We start from the raw sequence: 21933 nt of genomic DNA, 5'->3' as shown, positions 1-21933 counted from the left end.
AATGAAGTAGGTTTTGTCAATGTTTAGTGTAAGTTTGTTAGTCCTCATCCAGGTAGATATTTTCTGTAATTCGGTATTTACAGTATTGGCTAGCGTGACTGGGCTCGGGTGGGAGAAGACGTATGTAGTGTCATCTGCAAATAGTGTGGGTTTGAGTAATTAGGTCAAGCATTTTTATAAATGCATTATTTGTACTTTTATATGGCAGAAACCACACTGGTAGGAATTAAGTATATTGTGGGACACTAAGAAAGTAGTACACTACATGTCAAGTTGTTGCATTTGATGTAGAGTAGTATTAATAACAGCAATGAAGCTAGAACCAGTTAGTGGGAAAAACTAACTGGTTCTAGCAGATCATGAACCAAGATATGATACATTTAATGAGAGAGTAGTGTAATGTTCTTAAGATACTGGACTGTACTGTAAAGGAATACTAAGTATATATACTGATTTTTCTTATCTTTCAGGTAAAACAAGTGAATTTACTGTTTGTGGATAACCCAGTGGGTACTGGTTACAGCTTTGTGGAAGATCCAGCACTTCTAGCATCCAACAACACTGTTATTGCTAATGATCTTGTGGCATTCATGAAAGGATTTCTTGCAAAAGTGAGTGGTAAATAACTAATAACAGTGTCAGAGTTTTGTTTTTCCACCAGATCCCAGTGGTGTACACCAAATTCTGGCCCCACCACTTGCATACCTGGAGTATACCTGGAGAGGGTTTCTGGGGTCAACACCCCCGCGGCCCAGTCTGAGACCAGGCCTCGTGGTGGATCGGTCTGATCAACCAGGCTGTTACTGCTGGCCGCATGCAAACTGATGTACAAACCACAGCCTGGCTGGTCAGGTACTGACTTTAGGTGCCTGTCCTGTGCCTTCTTGAATACAGCCAGGGGTCTATTGGTAATCCCCCTTATACATGCTGGGAGGCAGTTGAACAGTCTTGGGTCCCCTGACACTTACTGTGTTGTCTCTTGGTGTACTCGTGGCACCCCTGCTTTTCATTGGCGGAATGTTGTATCTCCTGCCGAGTCTTTTGCTTTCATAGGGAGTGATTTTCGTGTGCAAGTTTGGTACTAATCCCTCTAAGATATTCCAAGTGTATATTATCATGTATATCTCTCGCCTGCATTCCAGGGAATACAAATCAAGGGACTTCAACTGTTCCCAGTAATTTAGGTGCTTTATTGTACATATGAGTGCCGTGAAAATTCTTTGTACACTACAGGTCAGCAGTTTTGCCTATTTTGAAGGGAGCAGTTGGTGTGCAACAGTATTCCAGTCTAGAGAGAGAACAAGCAATTTGAAGAGAATTATCATGGGCTTGGCATCCCTAGTTTTGAAGGTTTTCATTATCCATCCTATCATTTTTCTAACTGATGGGGTAGATACATTGTTGTCTTTGAAGGTGAGATCCTCTGACATTATCACTCCCAGGTCCTTCACATTACTTTTTCACTCTATTGTATGGTTAGAATTTGTTGTATACCCCGATACAGTTTTAATTAATAATAACAGTAATAATTTTTATTTTAGCATGATACTTGTTTGTACAAAAGAGTATAACAATTGGGTGTATATGCCAAAAGCCCCTTTATATGCGGATCATTTCAGGCAAACTTAAGGTTAATAAGGCAATAACAGTGCAAAATTGTGCATGTGGTCATTAGGCGAGTTACAGTGAATACAAGAAAACTGAATATTCTATTAGCTCATGGTATATGGCTTTAATGGTATAATTAACATTATATTTGAGATGATTACAGATATTGAAAGTAAACATCTATTGATTATAATGATTTACCTATGTTCATGATATTGAGCAAATGCATGTACTATATAGGTTTTTTACATATTTATTACTGATGAGCTGGGATAGGTTAAGGACAAAGTGTTTAACTGTAGTTTTAAAAATGCTAGCTGAGTCAGTGGTTCTGGAGATTTCTGGCAGAGTTCCAGATTTTGGGTCCTTCTATATACATTGAGTTTTTGGAAAAATTTAACTCAAGACGGCGAATGTCAGAGATTTTTGTCTAGTATTGTGTCCATGGAACCTATTACAACTGTCAAGAAAGTGCTTCAGGTCAGGATTTTTATTGAAATTTATTGTTCTGTAAATGTAGTTTGCACAGTAGTACGAGTGAATGCTTTGTATTGTGAGTAGATTTAGATCTTTGAAAAGTGGGGGGGAGATGTTATCTAGCTGTGGATTGTGTGATCATTCGCACTGCAGCTTTTTGTTGGGTTATTATTGGCTTTGTTTTACATGATGGTAGGATTGCTGGTGTCTTTTTTATCTGTCTCATAAACGTGCAGGATTTCAGGTACGTCTTGGTACTTCTACTTACACTTAAGTCACACTACACATATATGTACAAGCATATATATATATATATATATATATATATATACACCCCTTTGAGTTTTCTTCTATTTTCTTTCTAGTTCTTGTTCTTGTTTATTTCCTCTTACCTCCATGGGGAAGTGGAACAGAATTCTTCCTCCGTAAGCCATGCGTGTTGTAAGAGGCGACTAAAATGCCGGAGCAAGGGGCTAGTAACCCCTTCTCCTGTATATATTACTAAATGTAATAGGAGAAACTTTCGTTTTTCCTTTTGGGCCACCCCACCTCGGTGGGATATGGCCGGTGTGTTGAAAGAAAGAAAGATTATATACAGTGGACCCCCGCATACCGTTGGCATTACATAACGTTAAATCCGCATACCGATACATTTTATCGCTAAGATTTTGCCTCGCATACCGCTAAAAAACCCGCTCAACGCTGTTTGTCCGAGACGCGTCGAATGTGTGGCCTGAGCCAGCCTCACATGTTCCGCCGGTGGCATTGTTTACCAGCCAGCCTCCGCGGTAACATCCAAGCATACAATCGGAACATTTCGTATTATTACAGTGTTTTTGGTGATTTTATCTGCAAAATAAGTGACCATGGGCCCCAAGAAAGCTTCTAGTGCCAACCCTACAGCAATAAGGGTGAGAATTACTATAGAGATGAAGAAAGAGATCATTGCTAAGTATGAAAGTGGAGTGCGTGTCTCCGAGCTGGCCAGGTTGTATAATAAACCCCAACCAACCATCGCTACTATTGTGGGCAACAAAACTGCAATCAAGGAAGCTGTTCTTGCCAAAGGTTCAACTGTGTTTTCGAAACAGAGATCGCAAGTGATGGAAGATGTTGAGACAATCTTATTGGTATGGATAAATGAAAAACAGATAGCAGGAGATAGCATCTCTCAAGTGATCATAAGTGAAAAGGCTAGGAAGTTGCATGAGGATTTAATTAAAAAAATGCCTGCAACTAGTGATGATGCGAGTGAATTTAAGGCCAGCAAAGGTTGGTTTGAGAGATTTAAGAAGCGTAGTGGCATACATAGTGTGATAAGGCATGGTGAGGCTGCCAGTTTGGACCACAAAGCAGCTGAAAAATATGTGCAGGAATTCAAGGAGTACATAGACAGTGAAGGACTGAAACCTGAACAAGTGTTTAATTGTGATGAAACAGGCCTGTTTTGGAAGAAAATGCCAAGCAGGACCTACATTACTCAGGAGGAAAAGACACTCCCAGGACATAAGCCTACGAAAGACAGGCTTACTCTGTTGATGTGTTCCAATGCTAGTGGTGATTGCAAAGTGAAGTCTTTATTAGTGTATCACTCAGAAACTCCCAGAGCGTTCAGGCAAAAAAATATCCTCAAGGCTAATTTGTGTGTGCTGTGGAGGGCAAACAGTAAGGCATGGGTCACTAGAGACTTTTTCTATGACTGGTTACACCATGCATTTGCCTCCAATGTGAAAGATTACCTAACTGAAAAGAAATTAGACCTTAAGTGCCTCCTGGTGTTATACAATGCCCCTGGTCATCCTACAGACATGGCAGAGCAACTTTATGGGGACATGAGCTTCATTAAGGTGAAGTTTTTGTCTCCTAATACCACTCCTCTCCTGCAGCCCATGGACCAGCAGGTTATTGCAAACTTTAAAAAACTGTACACAAAAGCTCTGTTTGAAAGGTGCTTTGTAGTGACCTCAGAAACTCGATTGACTCTAAGAGAGTTTTGGAGAGATCACTTTAATATCCTCAATTGTGTAAACCTTGTAGGTAAGGCTTGGGAGGGAGTGACTAAGAGGACCTTGAACTCTGCTTGGAAGAAACTGTGGCCAGAATGTGTAGACCAAAGGGATTTTGAAGGGTTTCAGGCTAACCCTGAGAGGAGTATGCCAGTTGAGGAATCCATTGTGGCATTGGGAAAGTCCTTGGGGATGGAGGTTAGTGGGGATGATGTGGAAGAGTTGGTGGAGGAGGACAATGAAGAACTAACCACTGATGAGCTGCTAGATCAACTTCAACAGCAAGAGGCCAGACCTGAGGAAACTGGTCCGGAGGAGGGGAGAGAGAAATTGAAGAAGTTGCCTACTTCAAAGATTAAGGAAATGTGTGGGATGCGTCTTAAAGTGCAAACCTTTTTTGATGACAATCGCCCTAACACAGCTATTGCAAGCCGTACTGGTGACTATTACACTGACACTGTTGTGAAACACTTTAGGGAAGTCATAAAGGAACGAGAGGTACAGGCCACTATGGACAGATATGTTGTGCGACAGAAGTCCAGTGACTCTGAAGCTGGTCCTAGTGGCATTAAAAGAAGGGAAGTAACCCCAGAAAAGGACTTGACACCTCAAGTCTTAATGGAAAGGGATTCCCCTTCTAGACACTAAGACTCTCTCCTCCTCCCATCCCATCAGTCATCACCAGATCTTCAATAAAGGTAAGTGTCATGTAACTGTGCATGCCTTTTTCAGTTTGTGTGTATTAAAATTAATATTTCATGTGGTAAAAATTTTTTTTTTTCATACTTTGGGGTGTCTTGCACGGATTAATTTGGTTTCCATTATTTCTTATGGGGAAAATTCATTCGCATAACGATAATTTCGCATAACAATGAGCTCTCAGGAACCGATTAATATCGTTATGCGGGGGTCCACTGTATATCTTTCTTTCAACACACCAGCCATATCCCACCGAGGCGGGGTGGCCCAAAAGGAAAAACGAAAGTTTCTCCTTTTACATTTAGTAATATATACAGGAGAAGGGGTTACTAGCCCCTTGCTCCCGGCATTTTAGTCGCCTCTTACAACACGCATAGCTTAGAGGAAGAATTCTGTTCCACTTCCCCATGGAGATAAGAGGAAATAAACAGGAACAAGAACTAGAAAGAAAGAAGAAGAAAACCCAGAGGGGTGTGTATATATATTACACACCCCTCTGGATTTTCTTCTTTCTTTCTAGTTCTTGTTCCTGTTTATTTATCTCCATGGGGAAGTGGAACAGAATTCTTCCTCTGTAAGCTATGTGAGTTGTAAGAGGAGACTTAAATGCCGGGAGCAAGGGGCTAGTAACCCCTTCTCCTGTATGGATTACTAAATTTAAAAAGAAACTTTTGTTTTTCTTTTTGGGCCACCCTGCCTTGGTGGGATATACGGTCGGTTTGTTGAAAAAAAACAATTATTGGCTTTGGGTGATTTGTCGTTGTGGAGTCCCAGGCACAGATTGCATACTTGAGGTAGGGGTAGATCATTGAATAGTATGGTGTAAGTAGGGCTGTCTGTGGTACATTGTGTATCTTTGAAAGGATGCCAATTGTTTTGGATACTTCTTTTGTTGTGTGTTGGATATGGGTGTTGAATTTCAGGTTGCTGTCAAGGTGTAGACCCAGGAATTTTCCCACATTATGTTTAGCAATAAGGATGTTGTTTTCTATATCTGAGTAGTTGAAATTTCTCTTCATTGAACTTCATATTGTTTTGAGTGGCCCATTCGAAGATTTGGTTGATGTCCGCTTGGAATCTTGCAGTGTCGTTGATGGAGGACACTGTCATGGCAATTCGGGTGTCATCCTCAAAGAAAGACATGGAGTTATGGCTTACATCTCTGTCTGTTAGATATGAGGAATAGGATGGGAGCGAGTATTGTGCCTTGTGGAACAGACCTTTTCACCATAGCTGCCTCAATCTTTACTTGGTTTACTATTATAGATCCCTCTAACAACATTTCCTGTTATTCCTTTATTACACATTTTGTGCACTATTACACTGTGGTCACACTTGTCGAAGGCTTTTGCAAAGTCTGTGTATACTACATATGCATTTCGTTTATCCTCTATACTATAGAGGATAAACTATAGAGTCTATAGCATCCAGGACCTTGTCATGGTGGTCCAGTAGCTGGGACAAACAGGAGCAACCTGCTCTAAATGCGTGTTGCCCTGGGTTGTGTAATTGATGGGTATCTAGGTGTTGGCGATCTTGTTCCTTAGAACCTTTTCAAAGATTTTTACGATATGGGATGTTAGTGCCATCGATCTGTAGAATGTTGTTGTCATTTAGGTACTTAACTACTTGACAGTACACTGCCCTCTCTAGAATTTTGGATATTATACTGAGTATACTAACTGGCGAAAGTTTTTCTTTTTCGGGCCACCCTGCCTTGGTGGGAATCGGCCAGTGTGATAATAATAAAAAAAATATACTAACAGGCCTATAATTGCTTAGACCTACTATTTTTCTTGAAGATGAGGTCCAGCATATTTTCTAGTCTTGTAGGCTGTAATATTTGCTGGTTTAAAGTGAATTTGGTGCAGAGACTTAATAGTGTGTGTACTCGCCTATTTGTACTCGCCTATTTGTGGTTGCAGGGGTCGAGTCACAGCTCCTGGCCCCGCCTCTTCGCTGATTGCTACTAGGTCCTCTCTCTCCCTGCCCCATGAGCTCTATCATACCTCGCCTTAAAACTATGTATGGTTCCTGCCTCCACTACATCCCTTTCTAGGCTATTCCATGGCCTGACTACTCTATGACTGAAGAAATACTTCCTAACATCCCTTTGATTCATCTGAGTCTTCAACTTCCAATTGTGACCTCTTGTGTCTGTGTCCCATCTCTGGAACATCCCGTCTTTGTCCACCTTGTCTATTCCGCGCAGTATTTTATATGTCGTTATCATGTCTCCCCTGACCCTCCTGTCCTCCAGTGTCGTCAGGCCGATTTCCCTCAACCTTTCTTCGTAGGACAATCCCCGTAGCTCTGGGACTAGTCTTGTTGCAAACCTTTGCACTTTCTCTAATTTCTTGACGTGCTTGACTAGGTGTGGATTCCAAACTGGTGCTGCATACTCCAGTATGGGCCTGACGTAGATGGTATACAGAGTCTTAAACGAATCCTTACTGAGGTATCGGAACGCTATCTGTAGGTTTGCCAGGCGCCCGTATGCTGCAGCAGTTATCTGATTGATGTGTGCCTCAGGAGATATGCTCGGTGTTATACTCACCCCCAGATCTTTTTCCTTGAGTGAGGTTTGCAGTCTTTGGCCATCTAAACTATATTGTGTCTGCGGTCTTCTTTGCCCTTCCCCAATCTTCATGACTTTGCATTTGGCAGGGTTAAATTCAAGGAGCCAGTTGCTGGACCAGGCTTGTAGCCTGTCCAGGTCTCTTTGTAGTCCTGCCTGATCCTCGTCCGATTTGATTCTTCTCATTAACTTCGCATCATCTGCAAACAAGGACACTTCTGAGTCTATCCCTTCCGTTATGTCGTTCACATATACCAAGAACAGAACAGGTCCTAGGACTGACCCCTGTGGAACCCCGCTTGTCACAGGCGCCCACTCTGACACCTTGTCGCGTACCATGACTCGTTGTTGCCTCCCTGTCAGATATTCTCTGATCCATTGCAGTGCCTTTCCTGTTATGTGTGCCTGATCCTCTAGCTTTTGCAGTAACCTCTTGTGAGGAACTGTGTCGAAGGCCTTCTTGCAGTCCAAAAATATGCAGTCGATCCACCCCTCTCTCTTGTCTTCTGTCACCTTGTCATAAAACTCTAGTAGGTTTGTGACACAGGATTTTCCTTCTCTGAAACCGTGCTGGTTGTCAATTATACACTTGTTTCTTTCCAGGTGCCCCACCACTCTCCTCCTGATGATCTTCTCCATGACCTTGCATACTATACACGTTAGTGATACAGGTCTGTAGTTTAGTGCCTCATGTCTGTCTCCCTTTTTAAAAATTGGGACTACATTTGCCATTTTCCATACCTCAGGGAGTTGCCCAGTTTCAAATGATGTGTTGAAGATCTTTGTTAATGGCTCACACAATATCTCTGCTCCCTCTTTAAGGGCCCACGGAGAGATGTTGTCTGGTCCCACCGCCTTTGAGGTGTCAATTTCGCATAGCAGCTTCTTCACCTCCTCCTTGGTTATATGTACCTCATCCAGCACTTGCTGGTGTGCCCCCCAGTTCTGATTTCTTGGAGTCCTACTGGTTTCCACTGTAAATACCTCTTTAAATCTTGTGTTGAGCTCCTGACAAACCTCTCGGTCGTTTCTTGTGAATTCCCCATCACCCTTCCTCAGTCTGGTTACCTGGTCCTTGACTGTTGTTTTCCTCCTGATGTGGCTGTACAACAGCTTCGGGTCAGTCTTTACTTTTGATGCTATGTCATTTTCATATTGTCTCTGAGCCTCCCTTCTTATCTGTGCATATTCGTTTCTGGCTCTTCGGCTGATTTCTTTATTTTCCTGAGTTCTCTGTCTTCTGTACCTTTTCCATTCTCTAGTACACCTAGTTTTTGCCTCCCTACACCTTTGGGTGAACCAAGGACTCGTTCTGTTCTTCTCATTATTTCTGTTTCCCTTGGGAACAAACCTCTCCTCTGCCTCCTTGCATTTTGTTGCTACATAGTCCATCATTTCTTGTACTGGTTTTCCTGTCAGTTCCCTCTCCCACTGAATGTCTTGAAGGAAGTTCCTCATGCCTGAGTAGTTCCCCCTTTTGTAGTTTGGTTTTTCCCAGCCTATTCCTGCTGCTCTCTCCACTTGGAGCTGAACTATGTAGTCGAAGCACAGAACCACATGATCACTAGCTCCCAGGGGCCTTTCATACATGATACCCTCGATGTCCGAACTACTCATGGTGAATACAAGGTCCAGCCTTGCTGGTTCATCCTCTCCTCTCTCTCTGGTAGTGTCTAACATGTTGATGCATGAGGTTTTCCAGTACCACATCCATCATCTTGGCTTTCCATGTTTCGGGACCCATGGGTGTGTGTGTGTGTGTGTGTGTGTGTGTGTGTGTGTGTGTGTGTGTGTGTGTGTGAGAGAGAATTTTCATCTGACTGCCTCCTGGGGTGATCTCTGCTAAAATATTATTTGCTACACTCCTCCATTTTAGGTGTCTCAAGTTGAACTCTCCCAGTAGCAAAATGTTTGGGGCAGGAGTTGGGAGATTTTCCAGACAGTGGTCAGGTTTCAAAAGATGTTCCTGGAATTGCTGGGAAGTTACATCTGGAGGCTTGTATACAACCACAATGACAAGGTTTTGGTTTTCAATCTTTACTGTCAAAATTTCAACTACATCATGTGAAATGTTTAGTAGTTCTGAGCAAGTGAGCGACTCTGTGATGTACAGGCCAACATCCCCCCCCCCCTCACCTTGTTGCCTGTTTAGTCTGTTGCATCTGATTAGGTTATAACCTGGGATCCATATTTCGTTGTCAGAATGATCCTTTATGTGGGTCTCTGAAAGCTGCAAACATTGCATTTGACTCCATGAGCAGTCCTTTGATGTAAGGAATTTTGTTGTTTGTTGACGGCTTAGACCCTGTATGTTTGCAAAGATAAATATCGCTTTATTGATGGAATTTAACTGGTTTTTATATACTGGTTTTATATTCTGGAGTAGAGGCCAATGATTGTGCCTCTGCTCCAGAAATGTTTTCAGTTGGTGTAAGATTTCTGTCATTTCTTGCCAGTCTTTTTTCCTTCCTGGCACTAAAAAACCTCTTTCGCTGGAGAGGTTATGGCTCCTCTTTCGTTTCCCATAGTCTGGCTGGTCTGTGTCTTGTACCCTTTAGATGATGTGTCTGGCAGTATACGTTGTAGCATTTTCTCTCGTGTTGCAGCAGAAATCATGATTCGTTAAGCAACATTTCTCCAGTCTTCATCTGCCCCGTTTTGGCGAGTCTATGCCCACTGTTGTCCCAGTGATATTCCATTATATATATATATATATATATATATATATATATATATATATATATATATATATATATATATATATATATATATATATATATATATATATATATATATATATATATATATATATATAATATATATATATATAATATATATATATATATATACACACATATACATATACATATATATACATATATATACATATATATATACATATATATATACATACATACATACATACAGTGGACCCCCCGCATAGCGACCTTAATCCGTGCAAGAGGGCTGGCTGTTATGCGAAATGTTCGGTATGCGAATTAATTTTCCCCATAAGAAATAATGGAAATCAAATTAATCCGTGCAAGACACCCAAAAGTATGAAAAAAAAAATTTTTACCACATGAAATGTTAATTTTAATACACACAAACTGAAAAAGGCATGCACAATTACATGACACTTACTTTTATTGAAGATCTGGTGATGATTGATGGGATGGGAGGAGGGGAGAGAGAGTGTTAGTGTTTAGAAGGGGAATCCCCTTCCATTAAGACTTGAGGTGTCGAGTCCTTTTCTGGGGTTACTTCCCTTCTTCTTTTAATGCCACTAGGACCAGCTTACTGGACTTCTTTCGCACAACATATCTGTCCATAGTGGCCTGTACCTCTCGTTCCTTTATGACTTCCCTAAAGTGTTTCACAACATTGTCAGTGTACAGGTTGCCAACACGGCTTGCAATAGCTGTGTGAGGGTGATTTTCATCAAAAAAGGTTTGCACTTCAAGCCATTTTGCACACATTTCCTTAATCTTTGTAGAAGGCAATTCCTTCAATTTCTCTCTCCCCTCCTTTGAACCAGTTTCCTCAGGTCTGGCCTCTTGCTCTTGAAGTTGATCTATCAGCTCATCAGTGGTTAGTTCTTCATTGTCGTCCTCCACCAACTCTTCCACATCCTCCCCACTAACCTCCAACCCCCAAGGACTTCCCCAATGCCACAATTGATTCCTCAACTGGTATACTCCTCTCAGGGTTAGCCTCAAACCCTTCAAAATCCCTTTTGTCTACACATTCTGGCCACAGTTTCTTCCAAGCAGAGTTCAAGGTCTTCTTAGTCACTCCCTCCCAAGCCTTACCTATAAGGTTTATACAATTGAGGATATTAAAGTGATCTCTCCAAAACTCTCTTAGTCAGTTGAGTTTCTGAGGTCACTACAAAGCACCTTTCAAACAGAGCTTTTGTGTACAGTTTTTTGAAGTTTGCAATAACCTGCTGGTCCATGGGCTGCAGGAGAGGAGTGGTATTAGGAGGCAAAAACTTCACCTTAATGAAGCTCATGTCCCCATAAAGTCGCTCTGCCACGTCTGTAGGATGACCAGGGGCATTGTCTAACACCAGGAGGCACTTAAGTTCTAATTTCTTTTCAGTTAGGTAATCTTTCACATTGGGGGCAAATGCATGGTGTAACCAGTTATAGAAAAAGTCCCTAGTGACCCATGCCTTACTGTTTGCCCTCCACAGCACACACAAATTATCCTTGAGGACATTCTTTTGCCTGAACGCTTTGGGAGTTTCAGAGTGATACACTAATAAAGGCTTAACTTTGCAATCACCACTAGCATTGGAACACATCAACGAAGTAAGCCCGTCTTTCATAGGCTTATGTCCTGGGAGTGCCTTTTCTTCCTGAGTAATGTAGGTCCTGCTTGGCATTTTCTTCCAAAACAGGCCTGTTTCATCACAATTAAACACTTGTTCAGGTTTCAGTCCTTCAGTTTCTATGTACTCCTTGAATTCCTGCACATATTTTTCAGCCGCTTTGTGGTCCGAACTGGCAGCCTCACCATGCCTTATCACACTATGTATGCCACTACACTTCTTAAATCTCTCAAACCAACCTTTGCTGGCCTTAAATTCACTCACATCATCACTAGTTGCAGGCCTTTTTTTAATTAAATCCTCATGCAACTTCCTAGCCTTTTCGCTTATGATAGCTTGAGAAACGCTATCTCCTGCTAGCTGTTTTTCATTTATCCACACCAATAAGTCTCTCTCAACATCTTCCATCACTTGCGATCTCTGTTTCGAAAACACAGTTAAACCTTTGGCAAGAACAGCTTCCTTGATTGCCTTTCTGTTGCCCACAATAGTAGAGATGGTTGATTTGGGTTTCTTGTACAACCTGACCAGGTCGGTGATACGCACTCCACTTTCATACTTATCAATGATCTCTTTCTTCATCTCTATTGGAATTCTAACCCTTATTGCTGTAGGGTTGGAACTAGAAGCTTTCTTGGGGCCCATGGTCACTTATTTTCCAGAAACAGCACCGAAAACACTGTAATAATACGAAATATTCCGATTGTATGCTTGAATGTTACCGCGGAGGCTGGCTGGTAAACAATGCCACCGGCGGAACATATGAGGCTGGCTCAGGCCGCACATTGGTCGCGTCTCGGACGAAGGGCGCTGAGCGGGTTTTTGGGCGGTATGCGAGGCAAAATTTTAGCGATCAAAGCGTCCGGTATGCGGATTGTCCGTTATGCAAGGCGTCCGGTATGCGGGGGTCCACTGTATATATATATATGATATAAGTAGCAGGATTTAGTGTGGCATAGTCTACAGTATTAGTAAATACAGTGGTACCTCAGTATACATCTGCTTTGGAATAAATCCAACTTGGTATATGTCCTGTTTGGACGCAAATATTTTTGCTTGGTATACAACCTTTGTTTGGAATACGACTCATATGCTAGAGCTTGTATGGGTCAAAATGAATCTCTACACTGCGTGCTACCCTTGTTTACCTCTCTCTCGAGACAAAGCCACGACTGTCCACTAACGTTGGTACGCCCGTTGCTACCATTCGGTGAACAACCGGTGCTGTAACTCTGTGAATTTTCATGTGATTTTGTGCTTTTTCATATAAATTTTTAGTAAATTCATTAACCATGAGTTCTATGAAGGTTAATGAGAAGAGCCAAGCGACAAAGAAAAGAGACAGAAAAGAGAAGGGGACACTCCTTCCAAACAATAACATCTCCTCCTCTTCCTCCTCCTCCTCCTCCATTCTCAGCACTCTCCAAGTAAGATTAAAATTAAGATTTTTATTTTGACAAATTACATGGTTGTACTGAGGAATATAATAGTTGGGCATACATGCCAAAAGCCCCTTTGTATGCAGAGCATTTTGGGCAAACTTAAAAATTAACTTAAGAATGGTAAGGCAATAATGCATAGTTCATATGGTCATTAGATGAGATGGTGAGTACAGGAGAATTGAATATTACATCAGGTGATACTACATAGTTTTGAAAAGTCTAGTAGAGACTTATTACATTATTAAATTAGTTAAAGATTACAGTATTACAATGTAACAATTTAAAACAATTTACAGTGTGATGTACTATTTAAAACAATGAAATTTAGTATTACAATGCAACAATTTACATTATGATGTACTGTATTACAGTCTACTACTATTTTAAACACTGAAATAAGAGAGACATCCTAATTTCAAAGTAATAAGTGGGTGAGCATTCATCAGCACAATATAGTGAGAGACGAACACGGGGAATATTGAAGAGTGAACTGTCTCTGGTATTATGGTTGTGTTCTGTTATAGTTATCAGGGACGAGTTTGAGAGGAGGGTTTATATTAGAGTATAGTGTTCTGTATAGGCAAAGTAAAGCGAGATTAAATTTGCATTTATTTCATGTAATTCTTTTGTGTTTGTATGCATTGTAGTATTAAGTAGTGTTTAAATTACACATTTTAGTATTAAGCAGTGTTTAAATTATTTTATACAACCCCATCAATGTATAATATGCCAATAACAATAGTATTTTTTTCGTGGGAATGGATTGTTTTCCCTATACATATTTCTTATGGAAAAATTTGTTTGGTATACATCCTGGTCCTGGAACGGATTAAGGAGATATACCGAGGTACCACCGTAACTGCTAGATCATAATTAATTTATGGAATATGGGTGAGCTAATCACTAGTTTAAACAGTGTTGCATAATGGTTTTATATAATTTCTTCCTTCAGATTTGCAACTTGCATTTAGCTTGATGTACAGTACTGTACCAGTTAAATTAATATTTTTATGTAAGAAATTCTAGGGAAATAATTGGAGCATTTATAATTAATAATTTGATACTGGAGATAAAAGGTATGAAATTCCAACATAATGGAAATAAACACAAATGCAGTGTAATGCAATCCTTTATTGACTATGTTTTGCCCACACATTGGAGTATATCAAGTTACAAACAGACTTGCCTGGGTAAGGAGTACATGAGGGTATATAGTGTGGAGAGTCAGGTGGAGAATGTTGCGTAGGTTGTATTTGAGGCAGACTTGCACAGGATGGGCATTCTTGCCCATACTGTGTAAGTCTTCAAAGCCAAAGAGAAGCCATGCTTGCCCATCCTGTGTAAGTCTTCAGTGCCAAAGAGAAGCCATGAAATGCTTCCCATGCTTTTTTTTGCATAATTTATCAATTAAAGTTTATCATAGGTATGTATGTTAACCCTTTGACTGTTTCGTCGTATATATACGTCTTACGAGCCACCATGTTTGACGTATTTATATATTCATAAATTCTAGCGGCTTCAAATCAAGTGGGAGAAAACTGGTAGGCCTACATGAGAGAGAATGGGTCTGAGTGGTGGGTGTGCACCCTGTGAAAAAAATCGGGGACTAAGTGGTGCATTGTGGGAATGCCATCTTGGTAGTCCATTTTCACCATGCCTCACGGTAAGAAGTACCTCACTTCTTGGCGGATTGGAGATCTTTTGTTCCCAAGTGATAGCTCTAACAGTGATGGAAGTGCCAGTGAAAGTGAATTTCATGGTTTTTGGAGTGGGTGTGACCGAAAGCAGCGCCCAGGATAATGTAATTGGTGATGAAAATCCAGATGACCCACAACCTTCCACATCTGGTGTTGGGCAGTCTCATTCATTCATCTGTACCAGGATGAAAGAGGAAACTACTTGCCCATGTACAAGACTCAGATGTGAGCAGTGAAAGTGATGGTGATAGTGATTTCAAAGCTTCTGAAAGCAGTTCTAGCAGCGACAGTTAGGGTGAATATTCTCCAGTGAAGCGGCAGTATATATGACGTAGCATGCGTTCTGGTAGTGTATTGTATGTTGTTCCAAGGGGAAGGAGTAAATCTCGGAGTACATCCCGTGATCCTACACCATGAACTGATAGTGAAGATGACGATATTGTTACAATGGGTATGAATGATGTGAGTGAGGCAGCAGATGGTGGTGGCATGAGTCATGTGGCACCAGCAGCGGGCCACGCTGTTACTGACGCTGCTAACTCGGCACAACCACAACCAGCCTCAACCATCCCCACACTCCCACAACCACCTTTCAATATCCAGAACCCACCAACAGACCACATCTGGGATTGGCAGCAAGGTGACAATTCTGTTCCCAGTCCACACGACTTTGATGAAACACAAAGTGGAATACAGCCATCATGTACACTTGGGAACAATGCTACTGAACCGGAATGCTTTCAGTTATTCTTCGATGAACCCCTGATTGACATTATTGTCAGGGAAAGCAATACATACTTTGAGTGCACCTTGGCAAACACAGTTCTTTCACCAAGATCTCGCCTACATCAGTGGAAGGACACAACTGTGGCAGAGATGTATCTGTTCTTTGCCACAGTAATGCTTATGCCACGTGTATAAGCACAGTGTCAATGCATACTGGTCGACAGACCACCTGATTTCAACCCCAGCTTTCAGTGACATTATACCAGTGAATGGATTTGTGCTACTGTTACATATGCTACACTTTTCAGACTAAACAAGGCCTGACAAAAGTGACAGGTTATATAAGATCAGAAATGTGTTTATGTACCTGAAATAAAAGTGCTGTATGTATTTTTATCCCTTCAGGAAGCTTGTTATTGATGAGTCTTTGATTTTGTTCAAAGGCAGATTCTGATTCAAGCAGTACATACCAAGCAAGAGGAAATGCTTTGGTATAAAGTTATTTGTACTGTGTGATTGCAAAAGTGGTCTGGTTTTGGATATAATTGTGTACACTGGCAGTAAAACATTGCAAGATTCCAGGAAGTTACTGGGTATCTCAGGTGATGTGGTTAGAACAATGATGGAACCATATCTTGGTAAGGGGCATATTTTATATACTGACAACTGGTACACAAGCCCTTTACTCGGTGATTTCTTGCGAGTGAACATGACGTGTGTGGCACAGTGCATGGAAAACGTAAACATATGCCCAGGTTCGACGCTGGCACTCGTAGAGGTGATGTTCAGGTGTTTGCTGCCAATGACATCATGGCATTTCGGTGGCATGACAAACGTGTTGTCACTGTTGACATCAGTTCACCGACACAAAATGGTAGACAGTGGCGAGCAGAATAGAGAGAGCAATGAACCCATTGTAAAACCTGCAGCTGTGATGGATTACAACCTCAATATGCACTTCGTGGACAAATGTGACATGCAGATTGGGTTTGCTGACTGTGTTCGCAAGAGTTATAAGTGGTACATAAAACTCTTTTTCCGTCTTCTTGACATTTCCATGCTGAATGCTCATAATATGTATAAGTTGAAGACCAACAACAAACCCAAATATGGTGAATTTTATTTGTCAGTTATCAGACAAATAATATTCAAGTACCAAGGAACAACACTTGCAATAGACCAGCTCCCACGAAATTATCAACACACGCCCTCTTGTCTGAGGCCTGGTGAGCACTACCCCATACCACTGCCTGCTACTGCTTTCAAGAAAAATGCTCAGAAGAGGGGTTATGTCTGTGCACATACCACAAAACGCCTACAAAAATGCAGAGACACTCGTTTTATGTGTGAGGAGTGTAAAACACCATTGTGCATACACCCATGTTTCAAAGAATTCCACAAGCTGCAGCACTTCTAGAAAAGTGTCCAGTGATTGTACATCTGTATATATATTATAGAACAATTGTAAGAAACAATTTTTTGTATTATTTGTGTAAAAAAAGTTTTGTAAACAATATGATACTAGTGTTTTTGCTATAATTGTGTTACATTCAATGAATGTGTATATGAACATTGCACATACTTTGGTCTCACAGGCCACATAAGTTATGTGAAAAAATAAAAGTGAAAAAAAACAAGAAACCTTCGAATACAAGTAAACCAAAGTTTACCAGGTGAGCAGCCATCGCCGCTGTTCCCATACTTGGCTCATTTTCTGCCAACTTCATGCTTCTATATCTCCGTAAGTACTGATGGCAATTTTTTTTTTTTTTTAATAAAACAATCAGAAAAATAATCTTAACATTTTCATAAGAATTTTTTTTTTGTTTTCAAATGTTTTTAGACGCCAGGAGACACTTCAGGATGAGGGGTTTCGACAGTCAAGGGGTTAAGGAAAAATTACTTACGTATAGGGTTCACTTCTATCTACGGTTTCAGTTATCCACAGTAGGTCTTGGAACTTATCCCCCATGGATAGATGGATACTACCGTACTGCATTTGTGTTTATTTTTCCAATAATCGATATACGTGTTACCATTCTTGTTCATAGGGTAAGATCCCTTGTGGGAAAGGGTTTCTTGAGCCAAGGAATTTGACCTCTTCTTTCCTTCCTTGGATGAACTATAAATACTTCTCAACCCTCCCTCTCCTATTGGCCTTGTTAGTGGGGATATTTCCAGCCATTACACAGAAGGAAAGAGAATCCTCATTAGTCCTATTCTAACATAGCTTCCATGTCTGGTGACTCCTCAAGTGATAGTGGTCATCTGAGGGGGTTATTTGATGGCAGAAGTACTACTAGAGGTTGCCTGCAGATCCAGGAGTGGCAAGTAAAGGTGTGTGACTCTTGGCATTCTTTCCAGTATGCCTACCACTATTATTATCTGAATGACAGCTGCACTCCGAACTCCTCGCCAAAAAGTCCTACCCAGTGGCGTTGCTAGGGTTGGTGTCACCCCCATGAAATCCAAGGGTGGGGGATGGGGGGGAGTAAACTCCAGTTATGCCACTAATGCATGCCCAGTGATTAATGTTTAGCAATGAGAACGTTTAAGGACCATAAACCGAACAGGAGAATACTTCTCAACTTTATTAACCCTTTGACTGCCGCGGCCGTATATATACGTCTTACGAGGTACATGTACATACTGTGTTCGACGTATATATACTCATAAATTCTAGCGGCTTCAAATCAAGCAGGAGAAAGCTGGTAGGTGCACATGTGAGAGAATGGGTCTGTATGGTCAGTGTGCACCATATAAAAAAAATCCTGCAGCATGCAGTGCATAATGAGAAAAAAAAACTGACCGTTTTCTTTAATTAAAATGCCGACTTTGTGGTCTATTTTCGTATAGTATTTATGGTTGTATTCTCGCTTTCTTGGTCTCATTTGATAGAATGGAAGACATTATAGAAATAGAGGTGATTTTGATTGATATTGCTATAAAAAGAACCTGGAAATGGAGCTCAAATTAGGGGAAATGTTTGATTTTTGCCAATGTTCAAAAGTAAACAAATGATGTCATTGTCCAATAAATGTCCAACTAGCCATTCTAATATGCAGTCATGAATGGGTTGATGTCATTTATACAATTATTACAGTATTGCAGTAGTCTGCATAATAATAAGTCTTCTATTTTTGGTTTGAATAAAAATTCAAAATAGAAAGCAAGAGTAATATCAGAGGGGCCTGGAGACATGACTGATGAACAAAGAAAATGTTATTTTAGAGCCAGGAATGTCTGCATTGTTCATTCTGGACCTTATTTTGAAATTGTCATATTTTTTTAATTTTCGTGAAATTGGCCAAATTGCAAATTTCTGACCACATTATTGGGTAGTTGAAATCGGTAAATGGGCAGTTTCATGTACTTAATCGATAGAAACAATGGAGTTCTAAAGAAATAGCTATGAGTTTGGTCAACTGGAACAACGGAATTAGCCGAAAATAGGGCTCAAAGTGGGCGAAATCGCTGATTTGTAAATATCGCCGAGGTTGCTAAATTCACGAGAGCATAATTCTGTCAGTTTTCCACCAAATTTCCTCTTCAAGGGGGGGCTCCTTGGCGTGGTGAAGAGGCTCTTGGTCTGAGGAATTAGACCTATCGGTCTTCTTCCTCAGACCGAACCTAATTACCCCCCAATCTCCCCTCCCCTATCCCATCCTCCCCTTTTTCCTTTCCTCCTCCTCCTCCCCACTCCTCCCTTTTGCCCTTCCTCTTTTTGTCCTTTGGGATTTCTCCCACAGGCGCGCTAGTTCCTGGGTAGGAGAAAGGATACCGGGGTCCATCCCATTCCGTTGAGGTTCTTAGCGGTGGCGTAGTTTGCCGTGGAATCTGGATCGCCTGGGGATGTCCCGATCCCTCTCCGGTATCCCGGAGTAGCTTTGGGTGTCTTTCGGGCGACGAGTGTATCTCTGGAAGCCACCTTTCGGATTCCGGGGGTGGTGGCCGAAGGAGGTATGCTTTGTGGCGGATATCCGGCCGCCCTCTCTTTTGTCCACCGAGGTAGCTCGGCAGATGTGAGGTTGCTATCCCGGATTGTTAGTTTACTAGCATGATGGGTAGGGTATGGCACGGGTTCCATGCTGCATCTGCGCTACTTGCGGTGCTGAGGTCCTCTTGGGCACGGAGGGAGATTTCTGGCCCTTTCATTCCTCCTAGGAACTATCCCTCCCCGGTCCCCCCTTTTTTTTTCTTTTTTTTATTTTTATTTTCTTTTCTTTCTTTTTTTTTCTTAAAAACAAAAAGAAAGAAGTAACCTAACCATGGCAGCCCTAGTCCATGAACCTGGTCCCCCCGGGCCCCTTCTTGATACCGCACCCCGTTCTGACCCCGCCTCGTCTTTGGACCACTCTTCAGACATTCCTCATGCCTCTGTACCTATTGCCGGTGCTGTTTCCTCACCCGCTTCAGGTACTGAGGCCTCGACTGACTCCTTCGATTTATCAGACCTTCGCTCTCCTCTGACTATGCTTCCGGCCTCTCCCTCTACGGTGCGGCAATTTTCAAATCGCCGACCCGTTCCACGTCGGACCAACTCTGGTCCCACGCCTAAACGTCAACGACAATTACCTGCTGATGATACTTCTCCACCTTCACCTTCTCGTTCTTCTCAGAAACGATCGACACGTCCTTCACTACCTTTCCACGCTCAGTTTCAGACTGAACAGTGGACTAAATTCTTCACTTTACGACCAACTTCCTCTACTGCCTATCTTTCTGACCATAGTATTGGCAAGGCACTCCTACGCCATGTTGGTAAAGATATTTCTTTTCATGCTCTTAAGAGCGGTACGCGCATCATTACCGTACAGAATGCTACCCAGGCTCGTGAGCTCTCTCGTCTTTCCCATATAGATACTGTTCCTGTCACCCTTGAAAAACATCATTCCCTCAATTCTTGTAGTGGTACCGTCATTCTGCCCCATACCATAGTTCAACAAAATTTCCAGACATGTGGCACCGACATTCTAGAACAGCTGGAACTCCAAGATCTCCCAATCCTCAAGGTAGACACTTACGTTCTTCCTGCCCGTGGGCGGAGACGATACCCTAGCAATGTGGCTCCTTTAACTTTTGACAGCCGAGAACTCCCATCCTCAGTTTATATAGCAGGACATCGGTTACAAGTTCGAAAGGTGATCCCTACACCACAACAGTGTAGAAATTGCTGGCGATTTGGCCATCCAGCGAAATATTGCAGATCCATTGCCGAATGCCCAGTCTGTGGTGCCGATGACCATTCTAATACGTCTTGCAATCGATCTCCCTCTTGCCTTAACTGTCATGAGGCTCACCCTTCGTACTCTCGCCGTTGTCAGGTCTATTTAAACGAGCGGGAAATCCGTTACCTCAAAGAGACAGAAGGTCTCCCTTATGCCATGGCAGTTTCTCATCTCCGCCTCCAAGGGAGACTCCCACGTGTTTCTTATTCCCGTGTTTCAAAACGTCCCCCCACTTCTGGTATCCCATCTTCTACACCCACTTCTGTGGTTACCTCTCCCATAATCACTCCTGTATCTAATCCTTTTGCTGTCCTCGGCTCAGACGTCCCTACTTCAATGCCTCAGTCTAATCTCGCTTCTTCGAGTTCTCTCTTACAAGCCTCAGTATCGACGAGACCTCGTACGACACCTCTTCCCAATCGTCCCTCTACTTCTCAAAAGTCAAAAAAAGGTCCGGTAACACCTCCTACCCATCTTCCACCTCCTCATTTTACCCTCCCTGTCTCTGTCCCTAGTTCTTCCCCTCTCACTGGCTCAGTTACAAGTGCAGAGGTTCACCCTCCTCCTCGTAATGTACCTTCCTCCCCTGTTCCCTCCCAAGTTTCTTCCTCTTCTGCCACCTCCCAGGTTCCTGTCTCTTCTGTCCCCTGCCACGCTTCTCCAGTTCCCTCCACCCTTTCGCCCCCCCCCCTACCTTGGTACAGTCCAATACAGTTCCAATCTTTACTCATCCTCCCCCTACCATTCCCAATATTGTCTCCCATACGACATCTCTGAATTCCGAAACACTTGAAGCAATCTCTGAATATATTGCAGAGACCAAACCATCAATGGACACTGATCCACCTTCCGCTCTTTCTCTCTCCTCTGCTCCATCTGCGCAACTCCTTTCTTCACAGCGCACCGTTCCTTCGCTGCTTGAACATTTTCCACTGCCTCCGCATGTGGACTTTTCTAACCCTTCTAGTCCGTAGGAACCCTTACCTGCGGATTTCAAGTATCTTTATCATTGCCAATCATGGCCTTTTTACAGTGGAATATACGCGGCCTCAGGGGTAATCGGGGTGAGCTTCAGATGTTACTCTCCCAGTTTGCCCCTGTTGGTGTTTGCTTACAGGAACCAAAATTACACTCTG

The 21933-nt window shown here is 42.1% G+C and overlaps 1 protein-coding gene across 2 annotated transcripts in view; it reads left to right on the top strand.

The window, feature by feature from the left end:
* Window positions 1–21933, top strand: part of LOC128697701 (retinoid-inducible serine carboxypeptidase) — a 119640-nt gene that overhangs the window by 47622 nt on the left and 50085 nt on the right. For both annotated transcript variants that reach the window (XM_070099756.1, XM_070099755.1), the window contains exon 3: window positions 471–611. In XM_070099756.1, the coding sequence (XP_069955857.1) occupies window positions 471–611 (141 nt within the window). The remainder of the gene's footprint in view (window positions 1–470; window positions 612–21933) is intronic.

The sequence above is a fragment of the Cherax quadricarinatus genome, chromosome 68 (genome assembly GCF_038502225.1).
Source record: "Cherax quadricarinatus isolate ZL_2023a chromosome 68, ASM3850222v1, whole genome shotgun sequence".
Classification (NCBI taxonomy): Eukaryota; Metazoa; Arthropoda; class Malacostraca; order Decapoda; family Parastacidae; genus Cherax; species Cherax quadricarinatus.
Note: the sequence above shows the minus strand (reverse complement) of the source record. Positions and strands in the feature narration are given on the sequence as shown.